At 47.3% G+C, this 25,035-nt stretch overlaps 1 protein-coding gene across 4 annotated transcripts in view; it reads left to right on the forward strand.

Moving 5' to 3' along the window:
• PATJ (PATJ crumbs cell polarity complex component) overlaps positions 1–25,035 on the forward strand; it is a 369,444-nt gene that overhangs the window by 334,786 nt on the left and 9,623 nt on the right. For 3 of the 4 annotated variants that reach the window (XM_058657334.1, XM_058657354.1, XM_058657346.1), the window contains 6 exons: positions 1,450–1,597; positions 2,673–2,759; positions 6,756–6,858; positions 7,643–7,680; positions 13,586–13,708; positions 14,441–14,545. In XM_058657334.1, coding sequence (XP_058513317.1) covers positions 1,450–1,597; positions 2,673–2,759; positions 6,756–6,858; positions 7,643–7,680; positions 13,586–13,708; positions 14,441–14,545 — 604 coding nt within the window. The remainder of the gene's footprint in view (positions 1–1,449; positions 1,598–2,672; positions 2,760–6,755; positions 6,859–7,642; positions 7,681–13,585; positions 13,709–14,440; positions 14,546–25,035) is intronic. The other variant, XM_058657340.1, reaches the window with a different exon arrangement.

Raw genomic sequence — 25,035 nt, forward strand, 5'->3', positions numbered from 1 at the left:
TTCTGGCTCAAGTATTTGAGTCCCTGTGACTTGTGGGAATCCCAGATTGAAAAACTAGCTTCGGGCCTGGCGGCGTGGCCTAGTGGCTAAAGTCCTCGCCTTGAACGCCTCGGGATCCCATATGGGCGCTGGTTCTAATCCAGGCAGCGCCACTTTCCATCCAGCTCCCTGCTTGTGGCCTGGGAAAGCAGTCGAGGACGGGCCAATGCATTGGGACCCTGCACCTGCGTGGGAGACCTGGAAGAGGTTCCAGGTTCCCGGCATCGGATCGGCGCAGCACCAGCCGTTGCAGCTCACTTGGGGAGTGAATCATCAGACGGAAGATCTTTCTCTCTGTCTCTCCTTTCTGTATATCTGACTTTTTAATAAAATAAATAAATCTTTAAAAAAAAAAAAAAAAAACTAGCTTCTGCTTCCAGCTTAGTTCTACCTTTTGTGGACATTTGAAGAGCTAACCAACACAGGGAAGCTCTGTCTGTATCTGTCCCTCTGTCTCTCTCACTTTCAAATAAAATAAAATCCAATAAAAAAGAATTGCTTTTTAACTTAAAAGCAAAAGGGAAACTGCTCAGGCATGAAATACATTAATTTGTTAATTTTGTGCTGTGTTAAAACCCATTGAGGAGACATGATTGAGAAATAAATATATGTTCTATTAGAAAATGTTTGCATGAAACAATTGTTTATCTATAACTCTACCTTTATGATATATATATATGTGTATCTGACTTTGTAATAAAAAATGAATAAATCTTTAAAAAAAAGAAATATTAAGTTGTAAGACGTGTTGGCAGATTAAACTAGAGCCAGCCATGCCAGTATCGGATATGGGCACCAGTTTGAGACTTTTTTTTTAATTTATATATTTTAATTACAAAGTCGGATATACAGAGAGGAGAGACAGAGAGGAAGATCTTCCATCCGATGATTCAATCCCCAGGTGAACGCAACAGCCGGTGCTGTGCCAATCCGAAGCCAGGAGCCAGGAACTTCCTCCAGGTCTCCCACGCGGATGCAGGATCCCAAGTCCTTAGGCCATCTTCGACTGCTTTCCCAGGCCACAAGCAGGGAGCTGGATGGGAAGTGGAACTGCCGGGATTAGAACCGGCGCCCATATGGGATCCCGAGGTGTTCAAGGCGAGGACTTTAGCGGCTAGGCCACAGCGGCAGGCCCCAGTTTGAGACTTTCCAATTGAGCTCTCTGCTAATGCTCTATGGAAAGAAGCAGAAGATGCCCCAGGCATTTGAGCCTCTGCTCTCCCATGGGAGACCAGGATGGAATTCCAGGCTGCAGTCTTTAGCCTGGCCCAGCCCTGGCTGTTACAACATTTGAAGGAGTGAACCAACAGAGGGAACATATCCCACCCTCTGTAACTCTGCCTTTCAAATAAATAAATAAATCTTGAAAGAAATATTAGGTTAATGCCAAACCTCCCTCTGTATTAATAGAAGCGGGAGTGGAGTGTTTATTTCTGACATCGTGAAAGGAGGAGCTGCAGACCTGGACGGGAGATTGATTCGGGGAGATCAGATCTTATCTGTGAATGGGGATGACATGAGGAACGCCTCGCAGGAGACGGCGGCCACCGTCCTCAAGGTGAGTCTCAGGGCGGCTCTGTGCCCAGGCAGCAGAGCCGCACCCCCCAGGGAGCTCTTCCAGCCTGGCTTGATTACTGATGGGTGGGTTTGATGCTGACTCTGCTTGTTACCAGCACTCTGATCTTTGATGATTCCGAGGGATCAGGATTCACATTAAAAGAAATCTCTGTTCAATTGGCTAATGGAAGGGAAGCTTCTGTGGGATTTCTAAGCTAGTTTGGCATCCTTGTAGGAATTTCAAGTCAGCACGGTTGTCCTCAATGCATTTGATGGGATGGGCTCTCCTGGCATGGCCAGATTCCTGTTGCTGCTTCATGGGACGGGTCAGGGAGCACGCTTTCAGGGCTTCCTCAAATGCAGCTCTGACAACTGGAAAGAGCACAGTATCATCCAGATTGGTTCCTGCTTACACACTTGAAGTTGGAACCGTAGAATGACAGCCCGAGATTACAGTGCTCTGCTCAAGTGATTGTCCCACCAACCAAGCTGTGTCTCCCTGAAACTACAGCCGCGTTAGAGTTCAAAATGCACTCCTAAGTGGTTCTGCTGTACTTTGAAGAAACCTGTTCATGGAACTTGTAAATTTCCATCCCACTCACAGCAGAGCTATTGTGCGTTTCACAGCCGTGAACGCTTTGCAAAGACAAATGAAATCTGTTCGTTTTAAAATTGGTGGCCTCTTGTCAGAGCCAGCTTCCAGTGCCCACCCAGGCGAGGAACTGTGTTTGTAGGTCACTTCTGTGGTTTTGATTTCCTTTGTCCTCTCCTTCGCTACTTTTTTCTTAGTGGTTCTGTTGTCCATGAATATTTTCTCATCAGAAGGGAGAAGGAAAAGAAGTACATTGAATGCTAATCCTTCCAACTCCCTTTAGAGAAGTCGTGAGACAAAGGCGGCTGAGTGCATTTCTGTCGTTTTGCTTGGATGTGGGGATGGCTGCATCTCCTTTTTGCCTTTTGCCTTCACTCCCTTTTGTAGCTGTTGGCTGCAGAGGGGAGGTGGGGAGGCTGGGCTGTGCGATGTTACGACGTCAATGCACCTGTTTTTCATTTCTGTTCTGTTCTTGTCCTCCAAGTGCGCACAGGGACTTGTGCAGCTAGAGATCGGAAGACTCCGAGCTGGGTCCTGGGCCTCCTCAAGGAAGACCTCGCACAACAGTCAGGTTGTTGATGGCTTCCCGGCGGACTGGCTCTCGCCTACCGCTGCTGGGAGAGCACGCCCCATTTCACAAACGGTTATTTGGAAATAATGTCTGACCTGAGGCACACTCACAACACCAAGTTCAGTCTGTTTCCATGTGTTTGAAATGAAAAGGAAAGGTGGGGTGGAAATTCATTAATCCTTAGGTTTTTCTCTCCTCTGTTGTCCACAAATGTTTTCTTAAAACCCCTTTTCTTTGCTACTCTTGCCTTCGCACACATGTACACAGCTGTGTTTATTTTTTTTAAAAGAGACAGGCAACATCTGGTGGCAATTTGACCTCCATTAGCACAACATTGTTCTAGTCATCCAATTAAATATTGCTATAAAGTTAACCTGTGAATAGCCACTCACACATGCTGGGGACAATTAGTGGATCTTCCTAGGAGATCCACGGAAGGGGTCTGGGGGATCCCACTCCAGGAAGGCAGCCTTCGTGGGTGATATTTTGTGAGTCAGCAAGCATCCTGTTTATTCTCAAGGCTGATGTAAGCACCACCTTTTTCTATTTAATAGCTAAGTATATTCCTGTGTATTTTTTTTATTGCAATGACTGACAGAATCAAGACAGCAGACTATTTAGCCCCATTTAATACATCGTGCCAGTGCAGAGACTTGGACCTGACCCCATGGTCTCCTCCGTGAGTTCTGGCTGGGCCTCTGTCTTTTGATCCCCTGCCTGGTCGGTTGCTTTGGACATAAAGCCTCTTCCAGGCCTTTGTTCAGGGAATGTTCTGGGCTTATAGTTAGCACACAGGTACGTCTAGAAAGCTATTACCTGCCTCTGCCTCACAGGTGTTAGAGAAGGGAGATGGGGAGACTATTGTGTAGACAGCTGATTTATCTCAGGAAATCCTCAAAGCTGTCACCCCAAATAAACACCATGGTATGTTCAGGACTTTTCTCCCCATCCGTTGGGGCCTGTGTGATGGGCGACAAATGTCATGCCTACCAAGAAACAATGCCACCGTAAGCGTCGGTGAGCCATTGGCCATTGATGTTTCTGGACCAGGGGCACTGGAGGTGCCCAGCAATTCTCAAAGACAGGCTTTTCCTTCCTGGAAGGTTCAGACCTGTTGAATGACCTTGCTAAAACCTCACTATATTCAGGAGATGAGAAGGAAGGCAAATTGTACTAGAGATGAAATTCTTCCTCCTGTCAGAGAATGAGAAAACCGCCGAGCGGAGGTTCTGCTGCGTCTCACCTGAAAGGAATCTGATTGCCCAGGGAGAAGCAGCCAGTGGTGGCTGTACAAAGGCCGGGGTGAAAGGAGAATCGCCTGCTTTAAGGGACGTTTGGACTGACAGGTGCCGTGGAAGGGAACCCAGGGGAATGCATGTGAGCAACTTCACAATGAACACACTGCACACGCAGGCTCACTGCAGAGCTAGCAGCCTTCGCAACTGTCGCCACATGTGGACAGCAGCAAACCGTGTGCCAGTATAACAACGCAGGCTATCAGTTGTGGAAACCAGAACAAGTACTTACCCCTAACCTGCTTGCACAAAAGTTTTATTTGAGAAAGTATAAAAGTTTACTCAGCATTTTTTTAAAAATGTCAGTAAATTTTGACTGATAAGAAGAAGGCTGGCCAACAGTGAAAAGGGAGCGTCTTCTATGTTTATGACTTGACAGGCAGGACCCTGGTGGGGAAAAGGATGCCACCCATACACTCTCATGTCCGTCAGCTAGCAGGTCAGGACCCTCTAAGCAGCCCTCAGGGAGGGAGTAGCTGCCTTCCTCTGGTGCAGGATGAGGAGAAATTGTTGGTTTGAGCCATGGAAAGTAGACTCATTTTGAGACAACTTTTGGCTTTGGGGCCACCAAGACTTCTCTTTGGAAATGACTTTTCCCGCCAACCAGGAGGAGGTCTGGCTCCTCTGCCAAGGAAAGCACATATAGGAAAACACACCTGAGGGAGCTTTTCCTTGGGAACTGAGGGAATGATGCCAGCCAAAGACCATATGAATAAGTTAGGCCTTGGCAAAATTGTAACACATTATAGTTTCTTAGCTCAGAGTAGTTCACTATGGCATGAAGTATTTATGTCATATCCTTTCAGGAAAAATGTAAAAGTGTCCCTGTAAACATGTCCTTTGTGAAGCATATTGTAACTTATCTTTAACTGAACTTTTAAAAGAAACAGAGAAACTGAGTGAGGTAGATGATTGGACATTTTCGATTTAAAAATTTGGGCCAAGTTGTAGTATGGAAACTAAGTGATGTGTAGATGGGCACCACTTACATAATTCTCCAAGCTTTTCTTTATATTTGAAATTTTCCGTTTCTCAGGAATATTAAAATACTAAAAACGGTTTGCTCATAGTTAAGAAAATGGCTAAATTATTACCCATTGATAATAGTGGTGTTAGGTGCATCTTAAAATTTTCATGCAGGTAGGGAGGTAGTCTTTAAATTTTGATTTAAAAGAGTATGTGTTCATTATTGGTGATATTGTTGTTTGCAATAGAAAGGGCCCTAACTCGGGCCTGTGTGATGGCTCAGTTGGCTAATCAATCCTCCATCTGCAAGTGCTGGCAACCACATGAGCAGTGAATCATGTCCTAGCTGTTGCACTTCCCATCCAGCTCCCTGCTTGTGGCCTGGGAAAGCAGTGGAGGATGGCCAAGGTTCTTGAGACCCTGCACCCACGTAGGAAACCCTGAGGCTGGTCCTGGCTTTGGCTCAGCTCCAGCTGTTGTAGCCATTTGAGAAGTAAACCAGCAGATGGAAGATCATTTTCTCTGTGTTTCTTTCTCTCTGTAAATCTGCCTTTCCAATAACTACATCTTTAAAAGAGAGAGAAAGAAAGAAAAGAAACAGGGCCTGGCGCGATAGTGTAGTGGTTAAAGTCCTTGCCTTGTAAGGGATTCCATATGGGCGCCGGTTCTAATCCCGGCAGCTCCACTTCCCATCCAGCTCCCTGCTTGTGGCCTGGGAAAGCACTCGAGGACAGCCCAAAGCCTTGGAACCTTGCATCCACATGGGAGACCTGGAAGAGGTTCCTGGTTCCCGGCATCGGATTGGCTCAGCTCCAGCCGTTGCGGCCGCTTGGGGAGTAATCATCGGATGGAAGATCTTCCTGTCTGTCTCTCCTCCTCTCTGTATATCTGACTTTGCAATAAAAATAAATAAATCGTTTTAAAAAAAGAAACAAACGACAGAACCTTTACAGTGTGTAGAGTTCTGGTTGAATAGATGCCAACCATAAAAGATGACATTACAGACCTCAAATATTTATTTAAATAAGTGCAAGGATACGCAATGGAGCTGTAACAGATTCAGCTAAATTGTTATTGACTCAGGAAAGTCTTTGCAAAAAAAAAAGTGCTATATTCCTGGAACAGATTTTTCCTCTTTTTTTTTTTGAATTTTTTCCTCTTGATGTTTGTTCTTTTCTACAGTTGAGGATATTACATGATCATATTTCTGTTGACCACGAGTTTGTTACATATTTTGCTGAAAATATTCGTACAGTTTGGGTGCTCAGGGAATCCCTGTTGACCTCATCTCCAGGCGGCAGTTCATGCCTGTTAACAGACCTAGACCAACTCTCACGAGACAGACTAGCAAAATGTTTTATTGCATGTGTTCTGCCTTGATGATTGAAATCATATACAAAACCTCACACGAGAGTACTTCTAAAAGATTATGGACAATGGAATTAACAGATGTTTATTTTGATGTCAAAAGAATTTGGAATCTGTGCATCGTTTCATACCACACATTTTCCACAAACTTTTTGAGGACTCTGTCTGACAATGAATGAAATGTCTAAATGGAACCAGGTTGGGGCGCTAAGAGCATGAGGATGAGTAATTCCTGTTCTTTCTTGGCCTCTTCAGAATCTCCTCTAAGATGGCTTGGGTGATGGCAGTGGCTGGAATACTAATGAACAGGAGGAGTGTTGAGGGCCAAGTTAGTGTCTGCGCTGTGACCACTCTGCTTCCCTTCCAGGGTGAGCACAGCGGCAGCCGGCCTTCGCTGGCACCTGTCATCAGCGGCCTGCAAAACCTGGTCAGCACAAAACGGTCTTCAGAAGCATCCCAGAAAAGCGCAGGTATAAGGGGGACACCCCCGCCAGCAAAACCATCCTATTTCCCAGTTTTTGTAATATTATCATTTTCGTCAAAAATCTTCTCATGTTTAATCAGAATGTTTATCCATCTTTGAAACTGGCCACATAAGCCACAGCTTTCTGAAAGATGTGTTCTGTGGGAAGTGATACTAAACTTCAGAATGGACCTTTCATGGTGCACAGATCACATGAAATATGTGATTTAGCAGTAGGCTAAAATGCATCATAAAGTAAAACTATTCACAAAGAAAAAACTAATCAATTACTGGTCAGCCAGAGATGAGCCATGCCTGTGGCCTTGGGGATTGAGGCAGGGTGAGGGTTCTTTTATGAGTCTTACTGGTTGGAGGGTTACCCTTGATGAAGGCAGTAAAAGATACAGTGAAACACAAAGGACTCATTCTGTAAGCTTTGAGTCACCCTGCTCCAAGCTGCTGTGGCTGCAATTCATCAGTTTTGTCGGATAAACTGACTGGCCACTTCCCGCTCAAACATCAGGCACTTACTTGTAGTAAGAGCATGCAGCCCTTGGTGACCTGGCTGCAGGGTGCCTATTAAGCAAGGCTAGGATACCTGCTTCTTTAGTATTCTGTCTTGAAAGGCCTAGAGAGAGATAGCATTTCATGGGGCAGAATTATTTCCTGAATACATGCGTATTGTCTTTTTTTTTAATATATTCTTATTTTGTGTTTTGAATTATGTGGTACAATTTCATATACGGCGTATTGTCTTTTAACGAAGTGAACTATGTGTCTTCTCTGTATAGGCACAGATATGGGACCAAGGACTGTTGAGATCATCAGAGTAAGTCAATTGTTTTGCTGTTTTTTTTTCTAGTTTGTGCCAGATTTGCATAAAATGTACATTTTCCCCTGAATACCATTTATTTGATAATCAATGTGCTCTTTCAAGTTAGTCCAGTATGATGTACCTAGGTAACAGAAGTAGACAGGCTAAAAGTACAGTAAAACTCACAGATGACTGCGTGTGTGTAAGTAATCAGGTGGAATTTCTGTATCTTTTCTTTTTAACTTTGTAGTGTGAACGTGTAGTCATTTCTGGTGAGGAGTTGTTTTTGGCTTTATAGAGCTTTATTTTTATTGGTTGCATGGTAATCTATCATGAATTTGCCAAAATTTCCTTCATCAGCTTCTAATTCAACAATTAGTATGTTTTTCAATTTTTACTCTTTTACATCCCAACATTTTTCCAATATCATGGCTAATTTCCTTAGCTTGATTTTTAAACTTCTGTATAATAACCAGAATGTTAGGAAACAGATTCTTATTTCAATCACTTTGACCATAAATTAGAGGTTCAAGAAGAAATAAAAAGTGGTAACTATCATAACCAGCTGTAGTCAGGAGATGGTGAGCAGAGCTTAGTTCTCTGCACTGATGCCTGCCTGCAACTGCAAGCATCCTGCCCCTCTCAGCCTGAGTGTCTCAGGAACCAGATCCCACAGACCACGGGGCTTGGGATTCCCTCACCGTTTTGGAGGCTGGAAGCCCAAAGACAAGAGCTTTGACTTCTCCCAAGGCCTCTCTCCTTGGCTTGCTTTCTCCCCAGGCCTCCCTTTGGCTTTACTCTGCGTTTCTCACCATCCCTGATGTCTATCCTATGGGCTAGCCTCCTTGTTTTCTAAGAATACTGATCACATTGGATTAGAACATACCTTATGATCTTCATTTTAAAGGCCCCCTCTCCAAATACACTCACTACTGAGACATTGGTACCTGGGGCTTCAGCTTCGAGTGACACAGAGAAGGAGACAGGCAAAGAGAGACAGACAGGCACATCAGCCATCTGCCAGCTCACTCCCCAGTGACTGCAGTGGCCAGGGTGGGCTCAGCTGAAGCCAAGAACCCAGAGCTCCATCTGGGTCTCCCACAGGGGTGGCAGACGCCCAAGTACTTGGGTCATCATCTGTTGCATTTGCAAGCACGTTAGCAAGTAGCTGGAACAGAAGTGGAACAGCTGAGATTCAAACTGCTGTTCCACTATGGAATGCCTGGGACCTACACAGCAGCTTAACATGCTCTGCCACAGCACCTGCTCCCTCAGGAATCTGAAGACACAATTCAGTCCTCAGCCTGATCTCTGTGCTCTTTGGCAAGCCACCTTCAACTTCCTGATGTGTGCAAGGAGGGTGGCAACAGCACCTGCACGGTACGTCCTGTGTGCACTAGAGGAGCGGGCACACGTGCCACACCTTACACTATGTCCTGTGCATCCCAAATGCCCGAAAAGTTCTCTCTGCTCTCTTAGCTGCATTGTTGACAGTCTGCCAGAGGGGCAACTCCACTGCTTCCTTGATGGGAAAGATGTATGTTCCAACAGTGAATGTAATTTCATAAACATTAAGGAAATGTGATCATGATGGATTAAATCAAATGAAACTATTCCCTAAGTTTTTCTTCATTGCAGGATTTTTGAAGAAGCGTCATTTTCTGTTTCCAGCCATTTGTTTTTATAATGAAGCCTACTCCTACATAGGCCTCCTATCCCATACATAGTCTCAGCAGAAACTTTTTTTTGAAAGATTTATTTGGGCCCGGCAGTGTGGCCTAGCGGCTAAAGTCCTCGCCTTCAACGCCCCGGGATCCCATATGGGCGCCGGTTCTAATCCCGGCAGCTCCACTTCCCATCCAGCTCCCTGCTTGTGGCCTGGGAAAGCAGTGGAGGACGGCCCAAAGCTTTGGGACCCTGCACCCGCGTGGGAGACCCGGAAAGAGGTTCCTGGTTCCCGGCATCGGATCGGCGCACTGGCCATTGTGGTCCCTTGGGGAGTGGATCATCGGATGGGAGATCTTCCTCTCTGTCTCTCCTCCTCTCTGTATATCTGACTTTGTAATAAACTAAATAAATCTTTAAAAAAGAAAAAAGATTTATTTATTTTTATTGGAAAAGTGGATTTCCAGAGAGACACAGAAAAAGATCTTCCCTTCACTGGTTCACTCCCCAAGTGGTCGCATTGGCCAGAGCTGAAACCAGGAGCCAGGAGCCTCCTGCAGGTCTCCCACAAGGGTGCCAGGGTCCCAATGCTTTGGGTCATCTTCTACTGCCTTCTCAGGCCACAAGTAGGGAGCTGGATGGGAAGTAGAACAGCTGAGACACGAATCAGGACCCATATAGAATCCCAGCGCGTGCAAGGAAAATGTGTAGTATGAAATGATGCACAAATTCCAAATTCTTTTGACATCAAAATAAACATCTGTTAATTCCATTTTCTTTTTCTTAAAGAATTATTTATTATGTTATTACAAATTCAGATATACACAGAGGAGGAGAGACAGAGAGGAAGATCTTCCGTCTGATGATTCACTCCCCAAGTGAGCCGCAACGGCTGGTGCTGCACCGATCCAAAGCCAGGAACCAGGAACCTCTTCCGGGTCTCCCACGTGGGTGCAGGGTCCCAGTGCATTGGGCCGTCCTCCACTGCTTTCCCAGGCCACAAGCAGGGAGCTGGATGGGAAGAGGAGCTGCCGGGATTAGAACCGGCGCCCATATGGGATCCCGGGGCGCCCAATGTGAGGACTTTAGCCGCTAGGCCACGCCGCCGGGCCCAAATAAATCTTTCAAAAAAAAGTTCCATAATTCCATTTTCCATAATCTTTTGGAAGCACTCTTGTGTGAGTTTATGATTTCAGTCATCAAGGGAGAACACATGCAATAACTTAAACTTCTCTTGCTTGACATGAAATAAAAAACATTTTGTGGGGCCCGGCGCCATGGCTAAAGTCTTGGCCTTGAACGCCCCAGGATCCCATATGGACACCAGTTCTAATCCCAGCAGCTCCACTTCCCATCCAGCTCCCTGCTTGTGGCCTGGGAAAGCAGTCGAGGATGGCCCAGTGCTTTGGGATCCTGCATCCGTGTGGGAGACCTGGAGGAAGTTTCTGGCTCCTGGCTTCGGATTGGTGCAGCACCGGCCGTTGAGGCTCAATTGGGGAGTGAATCGTCGGACTGAAGATCTTCCTCTCTGTCTCTCCTCCTCTCTGTACATCTGATTTTGTAATAAAAATAAATAAATCTTTAAAAAAAAAATTTGCTTAGTCTGTCTCATGAGAGTTGGTCTGTGGTCTGTTAATGGCCTGGGAAAACAGTTGAGAATGGCCTAAAGCCTTAGGACCCTGTACCCATGTGAGAGGCTGCAACGTGGCCTGGTTTCTGGCTCCTAGTCACTGGCTTCAACTGCAGCCACTGAGGCCATTTGGGGATGAATCAGTGGATGAAAGACCTTCCTCTGTCTCTTCTTCTCTCTGTGGATCTGCCTTTCTAGTGAAAATAAATAAATCTTGAAAGAAAGAGAAAGACAGAATGAAAAAGGGAGGGAAGGAGGAAGAAAGGATGAAAGGAAATGGCATGGAGGGAGGGAGAGTTAGACGCAGGCATTTGGTGTAACAGGAGCACTTAGATGCCCACACCCCGTATCGGAGTGCCTGGTTTGACTCCTGGCCTCATTTCCAATCCACCTTCATGTTTATGCACATTCCCAAAGATAGCAGATGATGGCCAAAGTTCTTGGTTCCTTGCTGCCCATGTAGTAGGCCCATATCAAGGTCTGGGCTCCTGGTTTCAACCTGGCCTCGCCCTGGATATCATAGGCATTTAGGGAATAAATCAGTGATAGAAGGTATCTTTCTTTTTCTCACTCTCTCTCCTTCTCCCTTCCTCTTTCTTTTCCTCTCCCTCTCTCTTTCAAACAAATAAACATAAATGTTTAATAATAATACCTAAGATGCAATACAGGCTTATGGATTCCTTCATGTAACAGCTTTGTGATCATTTTGTTTCTTTTCCTCTTTCACCTTGATGCAGAAGTAACTAACACAGAGTAAACTGTGTGTGTTCTTAAGTATCTGTCTAAGCTATGGAGGCCTTGCCGCCACGTCAGTAACCTTATCACAGCCGCTGCTGACATTTATGCCTTAGTTGTTGTATGTGTGTGTCCACAGATGTTGAGAACTGTCCACGAACAATGTTGTAATTTCTGCTTTCAGCAGTCTCATATATTGTAAAGAACTGAAGGAGAGCATTGTCTTATTTTCCTGATCCATTGCACAGGGAGGAGTTTGGGATTCCATCATGGCCCTCTTGATGTGACACGCAGGCACTGGGGATGACTAACATTTGTGCTTCAGCAGATGGGCAGCTGCTTAGGTCCAGCCTGGAGCTTGGGCATGCCTTTGGTGGGCAGATTCTGGTCTCAGGTTTGTCCTGGGAGCTCTTGCTGTTCTGGTGTGCATCTGCCCCCAGACCATATGAAGCTTAGCCCTGAGCCTGAGAACCGGATGAGTCCCCACTCACAGAGAGTCCCCTGAATGCTTGCAATATCCAGCCAGGGCTGGGCCAAGTTGAAAGATCCCCACTCAGAGTTAGAGGGTCCACTGCAGCCCCTCGGAGCTCCTTTCTGAAGTACCTGGCCAGAGATACAGAGTGTCAGTGAGCAGCCTGCTCTCATGGAAGGCTACCAGGAAAGAAACCCCACAAACCAGGACACATGCACCTGCTGTCCTTTCCCCGTTGAACTCTCCGCTAGAACTTATCTTATGTTTTGGAGGATGCAGTTTTTCTGTGCCTTAACTTCTTCATTGTAACCAGTGGGAGAGAGAAGGCTGGGTGTACACTCTGTGCCAGAACTTGTCATCTGTAACCTGTTAGTGATCTTTAAAGTATTAATTCTGGGCCAGACACAATAGAGTAGTGGCTACTCTATTGAATAGAATGCTCACCTTGAATGCTCAGGGATCCCATATATGCACTAGTTCTAATCCCGGCAGCCCTGCTTTCCATCCATCCAGCTCCCTGCTTATGGCCTGGGACAACAGTCGAGGACAGCCCAAAGCTTTGGGACCCTGCACCTACATGGGAGACCTGGAAGAAGCTCCTGGCTCCTGGCTTCTGATTGGCTCAGCTCTAGCTGTTGCAGCTGCTTGGGAAGTGAATCATTGGACAGAAGATCTTCCTCTCTGTCTCTCCTCCTCTCTGTATATCTGCCTTTACAATAAAAATAAATAACTTAAAAAAAGAAAAAAAATATTAATTCTGTGATATAAATATGGAAACACACTGGAGCAGAGCCAGGTCTCCACCCGGCTCCCACTTAGGGAAGATTCTGAACTACAGCTTCTCTCTCTCTCCCGCAGCTGTTGTCACTGCAGTGGGTGTCCTGTCAGGGCCTTCGCTGTGACACAGTTGTGCAGTTCTTTTGGAGCTCAGTGTGTTGGCTTGACCCACACCAACATGGCAAGTTTGGCAGTTTAATCACAAGCACACCCAAGAACATGCTTGTTAAGACAGCCTTAAAATTGGACCGCTAAACTGGGCAAAAGCGTGGGTTTTATCATCATCATTATTGTTACTGTTACTATTTACTCCTGTTCACCTATTATTGAGCCATTTCTACAGGCCGGAACAGTGCCATATCATCTCCTTTAATCCCCAGGCCTACCTTGTGTAGCATGTAGCATTATGTCTATCCTATATGAAGACATGGAGGCTGAAAAAAGTTAAATCATGTGCCCACAGCCAATTAGGTGTGAGAGCTGGAACACAGCTTTCTGACTCTGAAGGCCCTGTGCTTAATTCCCATGTTGTCCTGGCTTCCTGCAATGTGGGGGGATGGTGTTCCACAGCTTCCTGGGGATAATCAGGTAGTGTAGTGCTTTATTAAACCTATGCGTGTTGTATGTTCTTTCTTTTCCAGGAGCTCAGTGATGCCCTTGGAATCAGCATTGCTGGAGGAAAAGGAAGTCCCTTAGGAGATATCCCGATATTTATTGCCATGATTCAGGCCAATGGAGTGGCCGCTCGGACACAGAAGCTTAAAGTAAACAAAAGCGACTGGCTGAAGTGCTAACAGCATGTGGCGGGGTGGGGAGGAAGTTGCAGCTGGGGGCAACTTGGTTAAAGTTAGAATTCCAGCAGCCACCAGGGACCCACACTGAGGGCATAATGCATTAGAGAAACATTATGCCTGAAATTCATTAGGTCCCTGGGCATATAAAAATATTATTGTTTGTATCAAAGCGTCCAGTAAAAGACGAAATTGCAGCTCCTTTGCAAATCCTCCCAGACCCTTTTAGCACTTCATTCCGCCCAAAATTGGTTTTCAACTGAGATTTGACCTTTGAGACTCCCCTCAACCAAAAGAACCAACATTTCATGACTTTTTTCCTGTTGCCTCTTAATCTTAACTTGGGCAGAAAAATAAAGCAGAAAATATTTGGCTTTCTCAGTAGAGCTTTATTGAACCGTTAATTTGTGCGCCGCCATTACTGGTGAATGGATGTATGAAACAGCACTGTTAGCACAGCACAAAAGTGACCTGCTGCGCCTGTAATCATGGAGCTCGGGGCCCTTCTTGTTTCTCTGATGGGTCTGTGTTTGGGGAAAGCCATAAAAATTCTTCGTACCTCTCCCACACTGCATACGCAGTAGAAACATAGAATCCTCACAATAGCCACGAATGGGAAATATGACTCACAAAGAATTTTAAGCATCCTTCTGAAATTTAATTTTTCTTAATGATGGTGATTTCTGGCTACTTTTGTGCTTCTAGGTTGGAGATCGGATTGTCAGCATTAATGGGCAACCTCTGGATGGGCTGTCTCACGCAGATGTGGTTAATCTGCTGAAGAACGCCTACGGACGCATTATCCTGCAGGTACGGCCGTCAGTGGACTGCGCAGCTGTGGGAAGCAGATAAGTGGCGTGCAACAAAGATTGAGCATCACTGGCAGTAGGCATCACCACCCAGTGGGGTGCCCGCTGATGTGAATTATGAAGGTTGAAAGCAAGAAATTATTATTTTTATTCAGGAATTCTTTAATGCCACCCATACAGCCAGCGAGCATGATTATATGAAAGCCTAACAAGGGGAGAAAAATTACTCTTTGCTTCACGTGATAAATCAACAAGGCTTTTAGCTTCCAGCGTTCTTTTGTAAAGCACAGTTTGCAAGAAATAGGAAATGATTTCTTTTCTTATGCCCAAAGACTGTTACTGACCTGCCCAAGTACTGTTTTTCCCACTCTTTTTATAGGGGAAAAAAATACAGTGCTCTTTTTTTTTCTGTAGCATAAATGATTGCCAACACTGTTTAAGGCTCCTGGTATGGTAGCCACCAATTAAGGCAGACAATTATTTATCAGCTGTGGTCCCCACACGGATTGTCCAGGGATACAGAGGAATGTACCAGGAGGGAGGACCAAACATGTGTTAACTACCTCACCTTACAGATGGGTACCAAGCAGGGAGAGGGAAGCAACCTCTGGGCACTGACTTTCATAATGAGTTTCCCCCGAAAGGTGTGATGAGAATCACCATAATGCTGCAGTGGCAGTATGAATCAGCTTATAGATAAAAAGAATGAAACCCACCACATACTGCCTTAGAAGGCTGGCTAGTCAATCAGAAATTCAGTTTGAAATGAAAAACCACTACATTTGGAAGAAGCAATTTGTGTTGCTTAGCTAGCATCTCATTGGTCAAAGTCCAAAGTGATACTAAAAGGTCAGTGGTTTTCAGCACATATGAACAAAATCGCAGAAATGCTGTAATTTCAAGGGTGCTTATGCGACATGCCAGACGCTAACTTTGAGTCTCTGAGTTTCTGTTGGATGCAAACCAAAGTTCTCTGTGCCCTGGCCTAGGCTGTACTTCCCCTTGGTTTCAGTGAAACCCCACGCAGGCAGCCCATTCCCTCCCCCAAATCCTTTGTAGGGTTGTTCCTCCCTGTGGTGCCGACCCCCAGGGGCATGAGCACAGCTCCCCTGGTTTCCATGTAAAACTCCAGGGGACTGACTGCCTGCGGTGGCCAGACAGAAGTCTTCCTCTGGTTCAATCTCATATGGCTGATAGTGTAACTAACTGATCGAATTTGTTCAGCTTCAGTTTCTTCGCAAGAAAATAGGAAGACACAATGGAAAGGTGTAGCAGCAGCTGAATTTAAGATGTATCTTAAATAAAAATGATCTCCTGGTGTTCCACACAGAACTGTTGCAGCCAGATTGCTAGCCTTAATAGAACTGGGAATGGCTCTCTTATCGCTCCTGCTTTTGCATTTTGAGAAGAGAATGGCATTGGTTTCCACTCAGTCCCTTGTGTGAGATGTTAGTGCTTACCTGTTAAAAGATGCATGGAATTCTTTGGGATCTAATCATCTGTATCTGCCACACTTACAATGTGGGGTACATGTGCTGCCCAAGGATTTAGACACAAAAGTCGGGAAACTCATGCACAGTATGTATATTTAAATAAAATAGGTTGCATTGCCTGATCCCTGCAACAGTTATCCCAGCTGACTTGCCATCGAGTAACTACTTTTATTATCGGATGGGCCAGTCTGTTTGGCAGAGTGGTAGGAAAGGCCAGATAATTAGGTCTGATGATGTGGAAAAGACTTATTGTCAGAACATCATTTGGCGTGGTCAGCAGGTGCTCACTGCGCAGGGAAGATGGAGGCCTGGCTCAGCAGATCGCAGGGTAGAAAAGGAGAGGAGTAAAGAGACAGCCAATACTTTTGGAAGCTTCTCCCAACATTTTAGATTGCTGTCTGTCTCACGGGTCAGTGTTGTGGCACAGCACATTTAAGTCACCACTTAGGATACCTGCATCCCGTATCAGAACGACCAGTTCATGATTATTTCACACATCTGGCCTACCTGCCACTAATGCACCTGCGAGGCAGTGGAATGGCCTAAGTATTTATGTTCCTGTTACCTGCTTGCAAGACCTACATGGTGTTCCTGGGTCCTGGCTTTGGCCTTACTATTGTAAGCATTTGGGGAGTGAACCAGCAGTTAAAAGGTCTCTCCATCTCTCTCTGTCACTCTGCCCTTGAATTGCATAAATAAATTCTATTTTAAAAGTTGCTATCTCAGGGTGATATTCTGCCAGCTCAGCTTTCAGACCAGAGATGGTCTCCTCATAAAACTGTTGAATTTATCTGGACAATAAGATGCTGGACTCTATGCATGGTACATGTTTGGAATGAAAAAATCATGACTGGATTTGAACTGTAATACTGCAACAAGGTGGAGGAATCCACCATGGGGGGGGGGGGGAGGGCATGGGGAGGGGTTGGGGGAACACCAGAGCCTATGAAACGGTGTCATAAAATGAAATGAAATTTAAAAAAAGTAATGTAGAAAAAAAGTTGCTATCTTAAACAACTAAAAAATTTTAAAAGCAATAAATGAATAAATATTGGGGAAAAAAAGCTGCTATCCTTAGGCATAACGAGAAGGTATAGATGTCTCCCTTGAAGGCTCATAGTGTGCTTGTGTTTTGAAGAAGCAGGTAAAAGAGCTCCCTTGTAAAGGTTCGCTCCTCTTCAGGTTCCCAGCAGACACTGCTAGGCCAGGGAAGCAGCCAGGAGACTAGAGCTGCGCCTGGGTCTTTCCCGGGGATGGCAGGAGCCCAGTTACTTGAGCTGTCATGACTGCGTTCCAGAATCTACACTGTTGGAAAGCTGTAGTCCCAACCCAAAGGCAGGCACCCAGCCCCGGCACTGCTCCGTGCAGCAGGCATCTAAATGCCCTCTCTCAGGTTTTATTGCCAAGTATTGATTGATCAGTTGAGATGAATTTGTCTACAAGGGATCATCTAAATGTTCCCAATTACATTTGTTTCTGCAGTTTGATAGTTTGCCTGGCTCAGCTCTTTTTGTCTGTGGCATTATTCCAAAACATTTTGGCCCCAAATAGGTCATTCAATCTCTGCTAGAAATTTTTTTTTGTTTCTGCTTTCACATCTTTCTTTGAAGACAGAAGATAAAAAAGAATGTGTCTGGAGTTTTTAGTCACTAATAGGTACTTACCGGGTTCATTCTCAGTCCAGTAAGAGATTTTTCCAAATATTTTAAAGGTTCTGGAAGTGAGTAGATTGAGGAAGGTCAGGCATAGAGGAGGTGTGTATGTGTTGGGAAAGAAGCCTGGTTTGAGACATCCTTGAGGGGGTGCCCGGCCAGGGGGGTGAACGCACTGCAAAATAAAGCCCCTGGAGGCTTTGGTAGGGTGGACGTCCATGTCACCTGGCATGTGACCCTGGGTGGATCTTGTGGCACAGTGAGTTAAACCATTGCCCACAATGCTTGTATCTCATATGAATGCCAATTTGAGTACCGAGAAATGGATGCCTTACCGGATTTAGGAATGAAAAGGTGTGTGTGAGAGCCCAGCAGAGCAAGCATCCAAGGCACCTCTGAGTGTCATCAGGTCATAAGGGATGCTGCACCATAAAACCACTAGGTTCAGGTGGGTTGCTGCATTGCCCTGGGTTGCAGGGTCAGAACAGTGACTGAATAGCAAGAGGGCATGGCCAAGAGGGGAAGCAGTGGGGGTAGAAACTTAGGGCAAATTTGTGAAAGAAGTAGGCTTTGATGTGACAGTCACTGAATTTTAATCCTTTTCCCCAAACCCTGCCTTCAGTTTCCACCAAAACAGACTGCAGCTCCTTTCTTACAAGGTTACTCTGATGATTGAATGCGATGTAATGTAAAGTAACAAGCATCCTGTGCTCAAACGCTAAATGCAGTCTTATTACCAGCCAGAATTTCTTTTAACAGTCTTAGAAGCAGGGTTGTTTTCCCAGGTGGTCATGGAGCCGTGTGTCGCTAGGGGGCAATATGGGGCTCAGTTTGCCCGCTTCCTGTTTTAGTCCCAATCTTTGACATAGACCTACGCGGTAACCTAGCAGCTTAAGCCCTCGCTTTACAAGCATCCAGATCCTTACTGGCGCCGGTTCTAATCCCGGCGGCCACGCTTCCCATCCAGCTCTCTGCTTGTAGTCTAGGAAAGAGTAGAGGACGGCCCAAAGCCTTAGGACCCTGCACCCACGTGGGAGACCAGGAAAAGAGGCTCCGGGCTCCTGGCTTGGGATCGGCTTAGTTCCGCTTGTGGCTCCTTGGGGGAAGAGGTGGTTAAAATCATCAGACTCCTCCCCCCACCCCCAGTCAATATATTCTGATTTCACTAAGGGCTGCCAAAGGCCAGGCATGGGCTTTGCATGGTTCTGTGATGTCCCCCCACTTCAGGATGCCAACTTTGGGGGTCATCTTCATGAAAAGCTCTCCTGCCTGCTTCTAGCACTTTTGTCCTGTGAGCCTAAGATTCCTACTAAATGAGTTTTATGCTTCAGACTTACAGACTTAGGTCTTAACAGATGGGAAGGCAGTCCAAGCAAGGAGTTGCAGTTTTGCGTTGTTAATGTCCCACTTATCTGGAAATTAGTTCCACTTTTCAATTCTCCAAAACTTCAGCCTCCCCAATCCCCAGCCTCCTCTCCTAAACCTGTTTCTGGGGAAAAGTCCTCATTCTCCACCTCACGCAATAAAGACTTCAGCCTTGTTGCTGAAGCAGAAAAATTTATTAAACAGTGTTCTACCATGAAACATAAAAGTGCAACGGAGCATGATTTTGTTCCGAACTTAAGATATTCACAGCACAAGGGGCCAAAACACAGGAAGGAAACATTCTGGAAGGAAACATGCTAGAGTGAGACAGTGTTCAGGGAGGCGAGGAGCGGGGGGAACCCGTTCTCGAAGGAAAAGCAGTTAGGAGGGCTTTCATCTTGAGGAGGGGACGTGGAGTGCGCGTCCGGCGCCGTCAGGGGCGGAAACACGGCCTCGGGGTCACACGGGCCGGGCGGCGGGAACACGGACTGCGGCGTGGGCACCGTGGGCGGCGGGAACACCGCATTCGGGGCCAGAGCGCGCAGAAGCGGGAACTCGGACTCCGGGGGAAACATGCGGATGGGCTCCTCGCCCTCGGCCAGGAGGAAGCCTTCTGGCTGCTCGTCAGGCCCCGGGAACCTGGTGACTTCTCCAGCCAGCACCTCGCCAGCTTCCCCTGGCTCGAAGAGTGGGAACTCCTCCTGCACGTCTCCAGCCTCTTCCTCCATGGGTAGGGGGCTGTCCTCAGCATCCCGCGACCCGTCTTCCTTTGCCTCCGTCGTGGTGATGGCTGCTCGCTGGTCCTCCGCCTCCATGGCGTCCCACCACTGCCCTGAGAGTTGGAACTCTCACCTCCTCCTCCTGCAGGCCAGCAGTCTACTGTGCGGCAGACAGTTGGGGAGAAATAGGAAGACAAGGAGTTCCCATTAAACACTTGGGGGAGATGGAACTGGAGCAGGTAGAGGGTAGCAGCTGAGGAAGAGCCAATAAATCGAACAGGCCCATCCTCCCACACTTCCATAACCCCCCAGGCAAGTCGGGAGCTGGTTGTCTCCTTAAATAGCTGCCCTCCAGCTGTCCCAGCAAAAACCAACGCCAGAAGTGGAAACTGAAAGGACCCACAAGTTTGAACCAGGCCAACGTGTGAAAGGCCACCTCCAAGCAGGGAGGTCACGCCCCACAGGAGGTGGATGCCAGACGGAGAACCATGGGCTCTACCCGCCTAGCCCCCGAGCCTGCCCTGCCCCCGCTCCCCCGGGACGCGCTCTTCCCCTTCGTGGGAACTGAGACCAGGCAGTGCAGGGCTTTTCCTAAAAAGCGGCAGCCCCTGTTAGCCTGTCCGCTTTCTCCTTTCCCCCCCAAAGCGCGCAGAGCGAGGCCTCACGCCTTACCTGCGGGCGCTCGGTCGTGGTGTGGCCGGGGAAGAACGCCACAAGACGCCGCGGAGGCAGGACTAAGCAGGGACTTTTTCGCCTGGCCTCTCAGAGTCCCACCTCTCGGAGTTGAACTTGTGTATAGTTGAACACACCCATCCAACCTGAGGGGTCAAACCCCTGGGAGGTTTAACCCTGCTGCTATCAGATTATTTGCCAATCAGTACAGTGACCACAGGGGCTGACGCAGATGCCTTAGGGGCTGGAAAAGTCATCCTGGGATGACAGGTTTGCGATCCCATTCTGGGAAGGACCAGGTTGTGTGGGATTTCTGCACGTTTCCCTGTGAGCCCCCTGCGTCCACTCCTGTAGGACAGGCGGGAGACCGCGCAACTTCCCCAGCCAGAGGACGGTGGCTCTGACTGGCTCAGCCATCAGAGGCCGTGCTGCTGTCGTAGGTAGAGGTGGACCAGAGGAGCCCAGGCTCGGGCAGAGATGTTGTTCTCTGAGCTAAAAATGTGTTTTTTATGTTTTCCAGCTAGATTTAAACATTTTTTTTTACTCAAACTATGACTCTGGTTTTGCAGTTTACCATGTGGCTGATTTTACTGTGTTTTTAAAGATTTTTTTTTAGTGTATATAAAGGCAAGAGTTAGACACAGAGGAGAGAGGGCAATAGGTATTCACCTGCTGGTTCAGTCCCCAAATGGCCGCAATGGCAGAAGCTGGGCTGGTTCCAAGCCGGGAGCCAGACACTCCCCCGGATCTGCACGTGCGCGCAGGGCCCGCCAACCTGGGGCATCCTTGGCCGACGGCCGGAGCCGCGCGGAGGCGCATTGCCGGGACTAGATCCAGCGGTCTCAGTGCGCGTGTGCACCACAAGCAGAGGCTTTCCATACCACGCCTAGCCGCCAGCCGGGTGTGATCTATGTAAGCAAGTTCCTGTGGGGGAGGGGGAGCAGGTACCATGGTGTTGTGATGAAGCTGCTGCGTGCAGTGCCGTGAGTGCCAATTCTAGGCCCAGGTGCCCCACTTCGCCCACTTCCTGTCCAGGGTCTCTGTACCCATACCGGGGACCCAGAAGAAGCTCTGAGCTTGTGGCTTTAGCCTAACCCATCCTCTGTGGAGTGAACCAGCAGATGAAAGATCTCTCTCTTTTTCTAACTCTGCCTTCCAAATACATACATCTTTAAGGAAAAAAAACTTATCACCACTTGGGGAAACTTGTGGCTCCGAGACCCCACAACCTCCGGCGGCATCCAGGGCCTCTTCTAGTTTCTCCCCATGATTGCCAAACACGGCCATTAGCATCTCATTTATTTCCAGCGGCTTGTTGTGGGGGGTGACTAGACCATGCACTCAGTGAGCACAAACCACTAACAAGCTCAGCTTCCCCCTCCCACCACGTGGGACACAGTGCAGATTCTAAAGCAAGAGCGAAATTTGCACTTGAATCCTGGTTTCTTCCCTTTCTCCCTCCCCCCCCCCCTCCCGTGTCATCTTGGGAGAATTACTGAAGCTGTTTATTTGGGGTTCATGCTCAGTAATATAGGAACAGTGATGGGTCCTGCCTCTTCTGGGCTCAGGCGGGCCAAACTTGAGGGAAGCGCTCCCTCTACAGTGAGGAATACAGTCTAGGTAGAATGAATCTAAAGGTGCCGAAAGCAGCAAGCTTCCGGCAGCGTGTAGCATGGGCAGCTGCCCTGGGGAAGGCGTCTTCGCAGTGGGCTGCCTGCTCAGCTCCACTGGGGTGTGTCCTGGGCAGCTGGCAGCACAGGCTGTTTCTACAAGTTACGCACACCCCTTGCCCATGTATATCCATTTAAATAAGAGACTGATCATGACCCGTTATGAAGGACTATACTATTGTAGCAACATGGGGAAAACCTGTCGGGGGTGGTGAGAGTTTGGGGGGGAATCCCAAATAAAATAAAATTTAAAAAAGAAAAAAAAATGCCAGTTATGAAAAAAATGATGGTGGAGTTTAGATTTATTGTGTATGTCAAACGTATCTTAAAAAGAAATGATCTGGGCCTGGCGACGTGGCCTAGCGGCTAAAGTCCTTGCCTTGAACACCCCCAGATCCCATATGGGCGCCAGTTCTAATCCTGGCAGCTCCACTTCCCATCCAGCTCCCTGCTTGTGGCCTGGGAAAGCAGTTGAGGACGGCCCAATGCTTTGGGACCCTGCACCCACATGGGAGACCTGAAGAGGTTCCTGGTTCCCGGCTTCGGATCGGCGCAGCACCGGCCGAGCACCGGCCGTTGCAGTCACTTGGGGAATGAATCATCAGACGGAAGATCTTCCTCTCTGTATATCTGACTTTGTAACAAAAATAAATAAATCTTAAAAAAAAAAAAAGAAATGATCTGTTTTATTTGAAGGGCAAATTTTACAGAGAGAGGAGGGATAGAGAAGGTCTTCCATCCACTTGTTCACTCCCCAAATGGCCACAGTGGCCAGAGCTGAGCTGTTCCAAAGCCGGGAGCCAGGAGCTTCCTTTGGTTTCTGAAGTGGGGTCAGGGGGTTAAGTGCTTGGGCCATCCTCCACTGCATTTCTGGGCCACAAGTAGAGGACTGGATGGGACTGGATGAGCTGGGACACAAACTGGCATCCATATGGGATGCCAGTACTTACAGGGTGTAGGATTAACCAGTTGAGCCAGTGCGCTGGGCCCTAAATAAACCTACTTTTTAATTCCATGTTTCAATTTTATATGCTAATATAAGGGAAGGAACCCTTAAGCTGACAGCAGGCTGGCCAGTTTGGGGAAGGGTGGACTTCCAGGTGGAGAGAACTGTGGAATGTAGGGTGGAGTGGAAAGGGAGATATGGCTTTGGGAGAGACCAGGGAGGGGTTTTATGTGCCATTAGGGAGTTGAAGGTTTATTTTATTTATGCAGAGAGAAATCCCTGAGAGGTCTTAAGCAAGGGAGTGCCATTTTGGCTTGTGTGTGTGTGAGAGGGTAAGTGGCTCCTGTTCAGGGAGAGAGATAAGTGTTCAGGGTGTAGAATCCACAGGCCTTGGGTAGCAGGTTCCACAGGTGGGGTATCTGGCTCAGGGATGTCTCTGGCCAGCAGCCTGGATATCTTCCTGGTTGGCTAGGCACTAGCCAGCCACTGAATGTTTTTCATACTATACCTAAGGGGCCTAGCGCCATAACCTAGTGGCTGAAATCCTCGCCTTTCATCTGCCAGGATCCCATATGAGTGCCAGTTCATATCCTGGCTTCTCAGAAGCTGCTGGCTCCTGGCTCCAGATTGGCACAGCTCCGGCTGTTGTGGTCACTTGGGAAGTAAACCAGCAGATGGAAGATCTTTCTCTGTGTCTCTTCTCTCTGTAAATCTGATTTTCTAATAAAAATAAATAAATCTCTTTAAAAATTACACCTAGGATGCTTTTTAATGGGCAGCAGGTGAGAAAGCCTGTGTCTCATGGCTGAATGCTTGAGTCGCTTCCATTCTGGTTTGCAATTCCAACTTGCTGTTAATATGCACCCCTGAGAAGCAGCTCCAGCAGATGAGCTCTTGCCAGCCAGTGGGAGACAGGGCTGAGTTTCCAGCTCCCAGCTTTGGCCTCCTGACCCTTTGGGATTACTTAGGGGAAATAAACCTCTCAAATCAAGAAAAATGTTTCATAATAGTAACAATAAAAGGCAGGTGTCATATTACCAAGTGAACAGGAAGGCCTAAGCTGAGATTTTCGGCACACTGTCCAAGATGAAACCCGTGGAAATGTACATTCTGTGTCCCGTGCGCCTGAGTGGGCACGTAGGAGGGACCCGTGGCTGAGCCAGGAGCCGTGGATGCAGGAGCGGGAGTGATGGTGTGGCAGAGCCCAGCTGCAGGAGGAAGGCCAGGGCCCGGTGATGAGGATGGGACCGGAGGGGCTGCATGTGTAAAGACAGTGTGTGTTGAGACTAGGTCCAATTAGAGAGAGCTCCTCCACAGCTCACCATGGAAGAGAGCAGTAAGCTGGTGATAATGGAAGAGACTGGTCAGGGGAAATCGCTGTTTGATTCTGAATATTCCCCCAATCAATTCCAACACTCTTCACCTGAAGACCTTAGATAATTAGGATGCCACCGTGTTTTCTTTTGAGGTGGGGGATACTTGTCTAAATGTGCTCTGTGGTTGCCTTTCTTCTCTTTTTGAAGCGGGCTGCACAGCATCGCCACGAGGCAGCTGTGCCCTCTGTTGGCTGATTCTGAAACTGCAGGCAACTGGAGCACCTTGCACTGCGCCTGCGCCCTGAGGATTACCCTGGGCCTGTCCTACCGCAGGTTCTGCGCTGGGTTTTCAACCAAAGTGAAGTGAAAGTGCTGTTAAACCTAAAGGCTTGCATATGTACTGAGTTTGTTCTTGTCATCCCTAAACACGATAGTGAAGCAATTATTTACATGGTACTTGCATCATAATATGTAAGAATGCTTTAAAGTACACAGGAGAGTTGTTTATTTACAAGCACTGTACCATTTTATGCAAGGGGATGTACGTTTTGGTATCTCAGGGGCTCTTGGAATCAATTCCCTGAGGATTCTACAGGCTGGTTGTTACTGAGAATCAGGACAGTGGTCCAAAGCAGGAATGGTCAAGGAACTCCTGAGA

The sequence above is a fragment of the Ochotona princeps genome, chromosome 2, assembly GCF_030435755.1.
Source record: "Ochotona princeps isolate mOchPri1 chromosome 2, mOchPri1.hap1, whole genome shotgun sequence".
Taxonomy (NCBI): Eukaryota; Metazoa; Chordata; class Mammalia; order Lagomorpha; family Ochotonidae; genus Ochotona; species Ochotona princeps.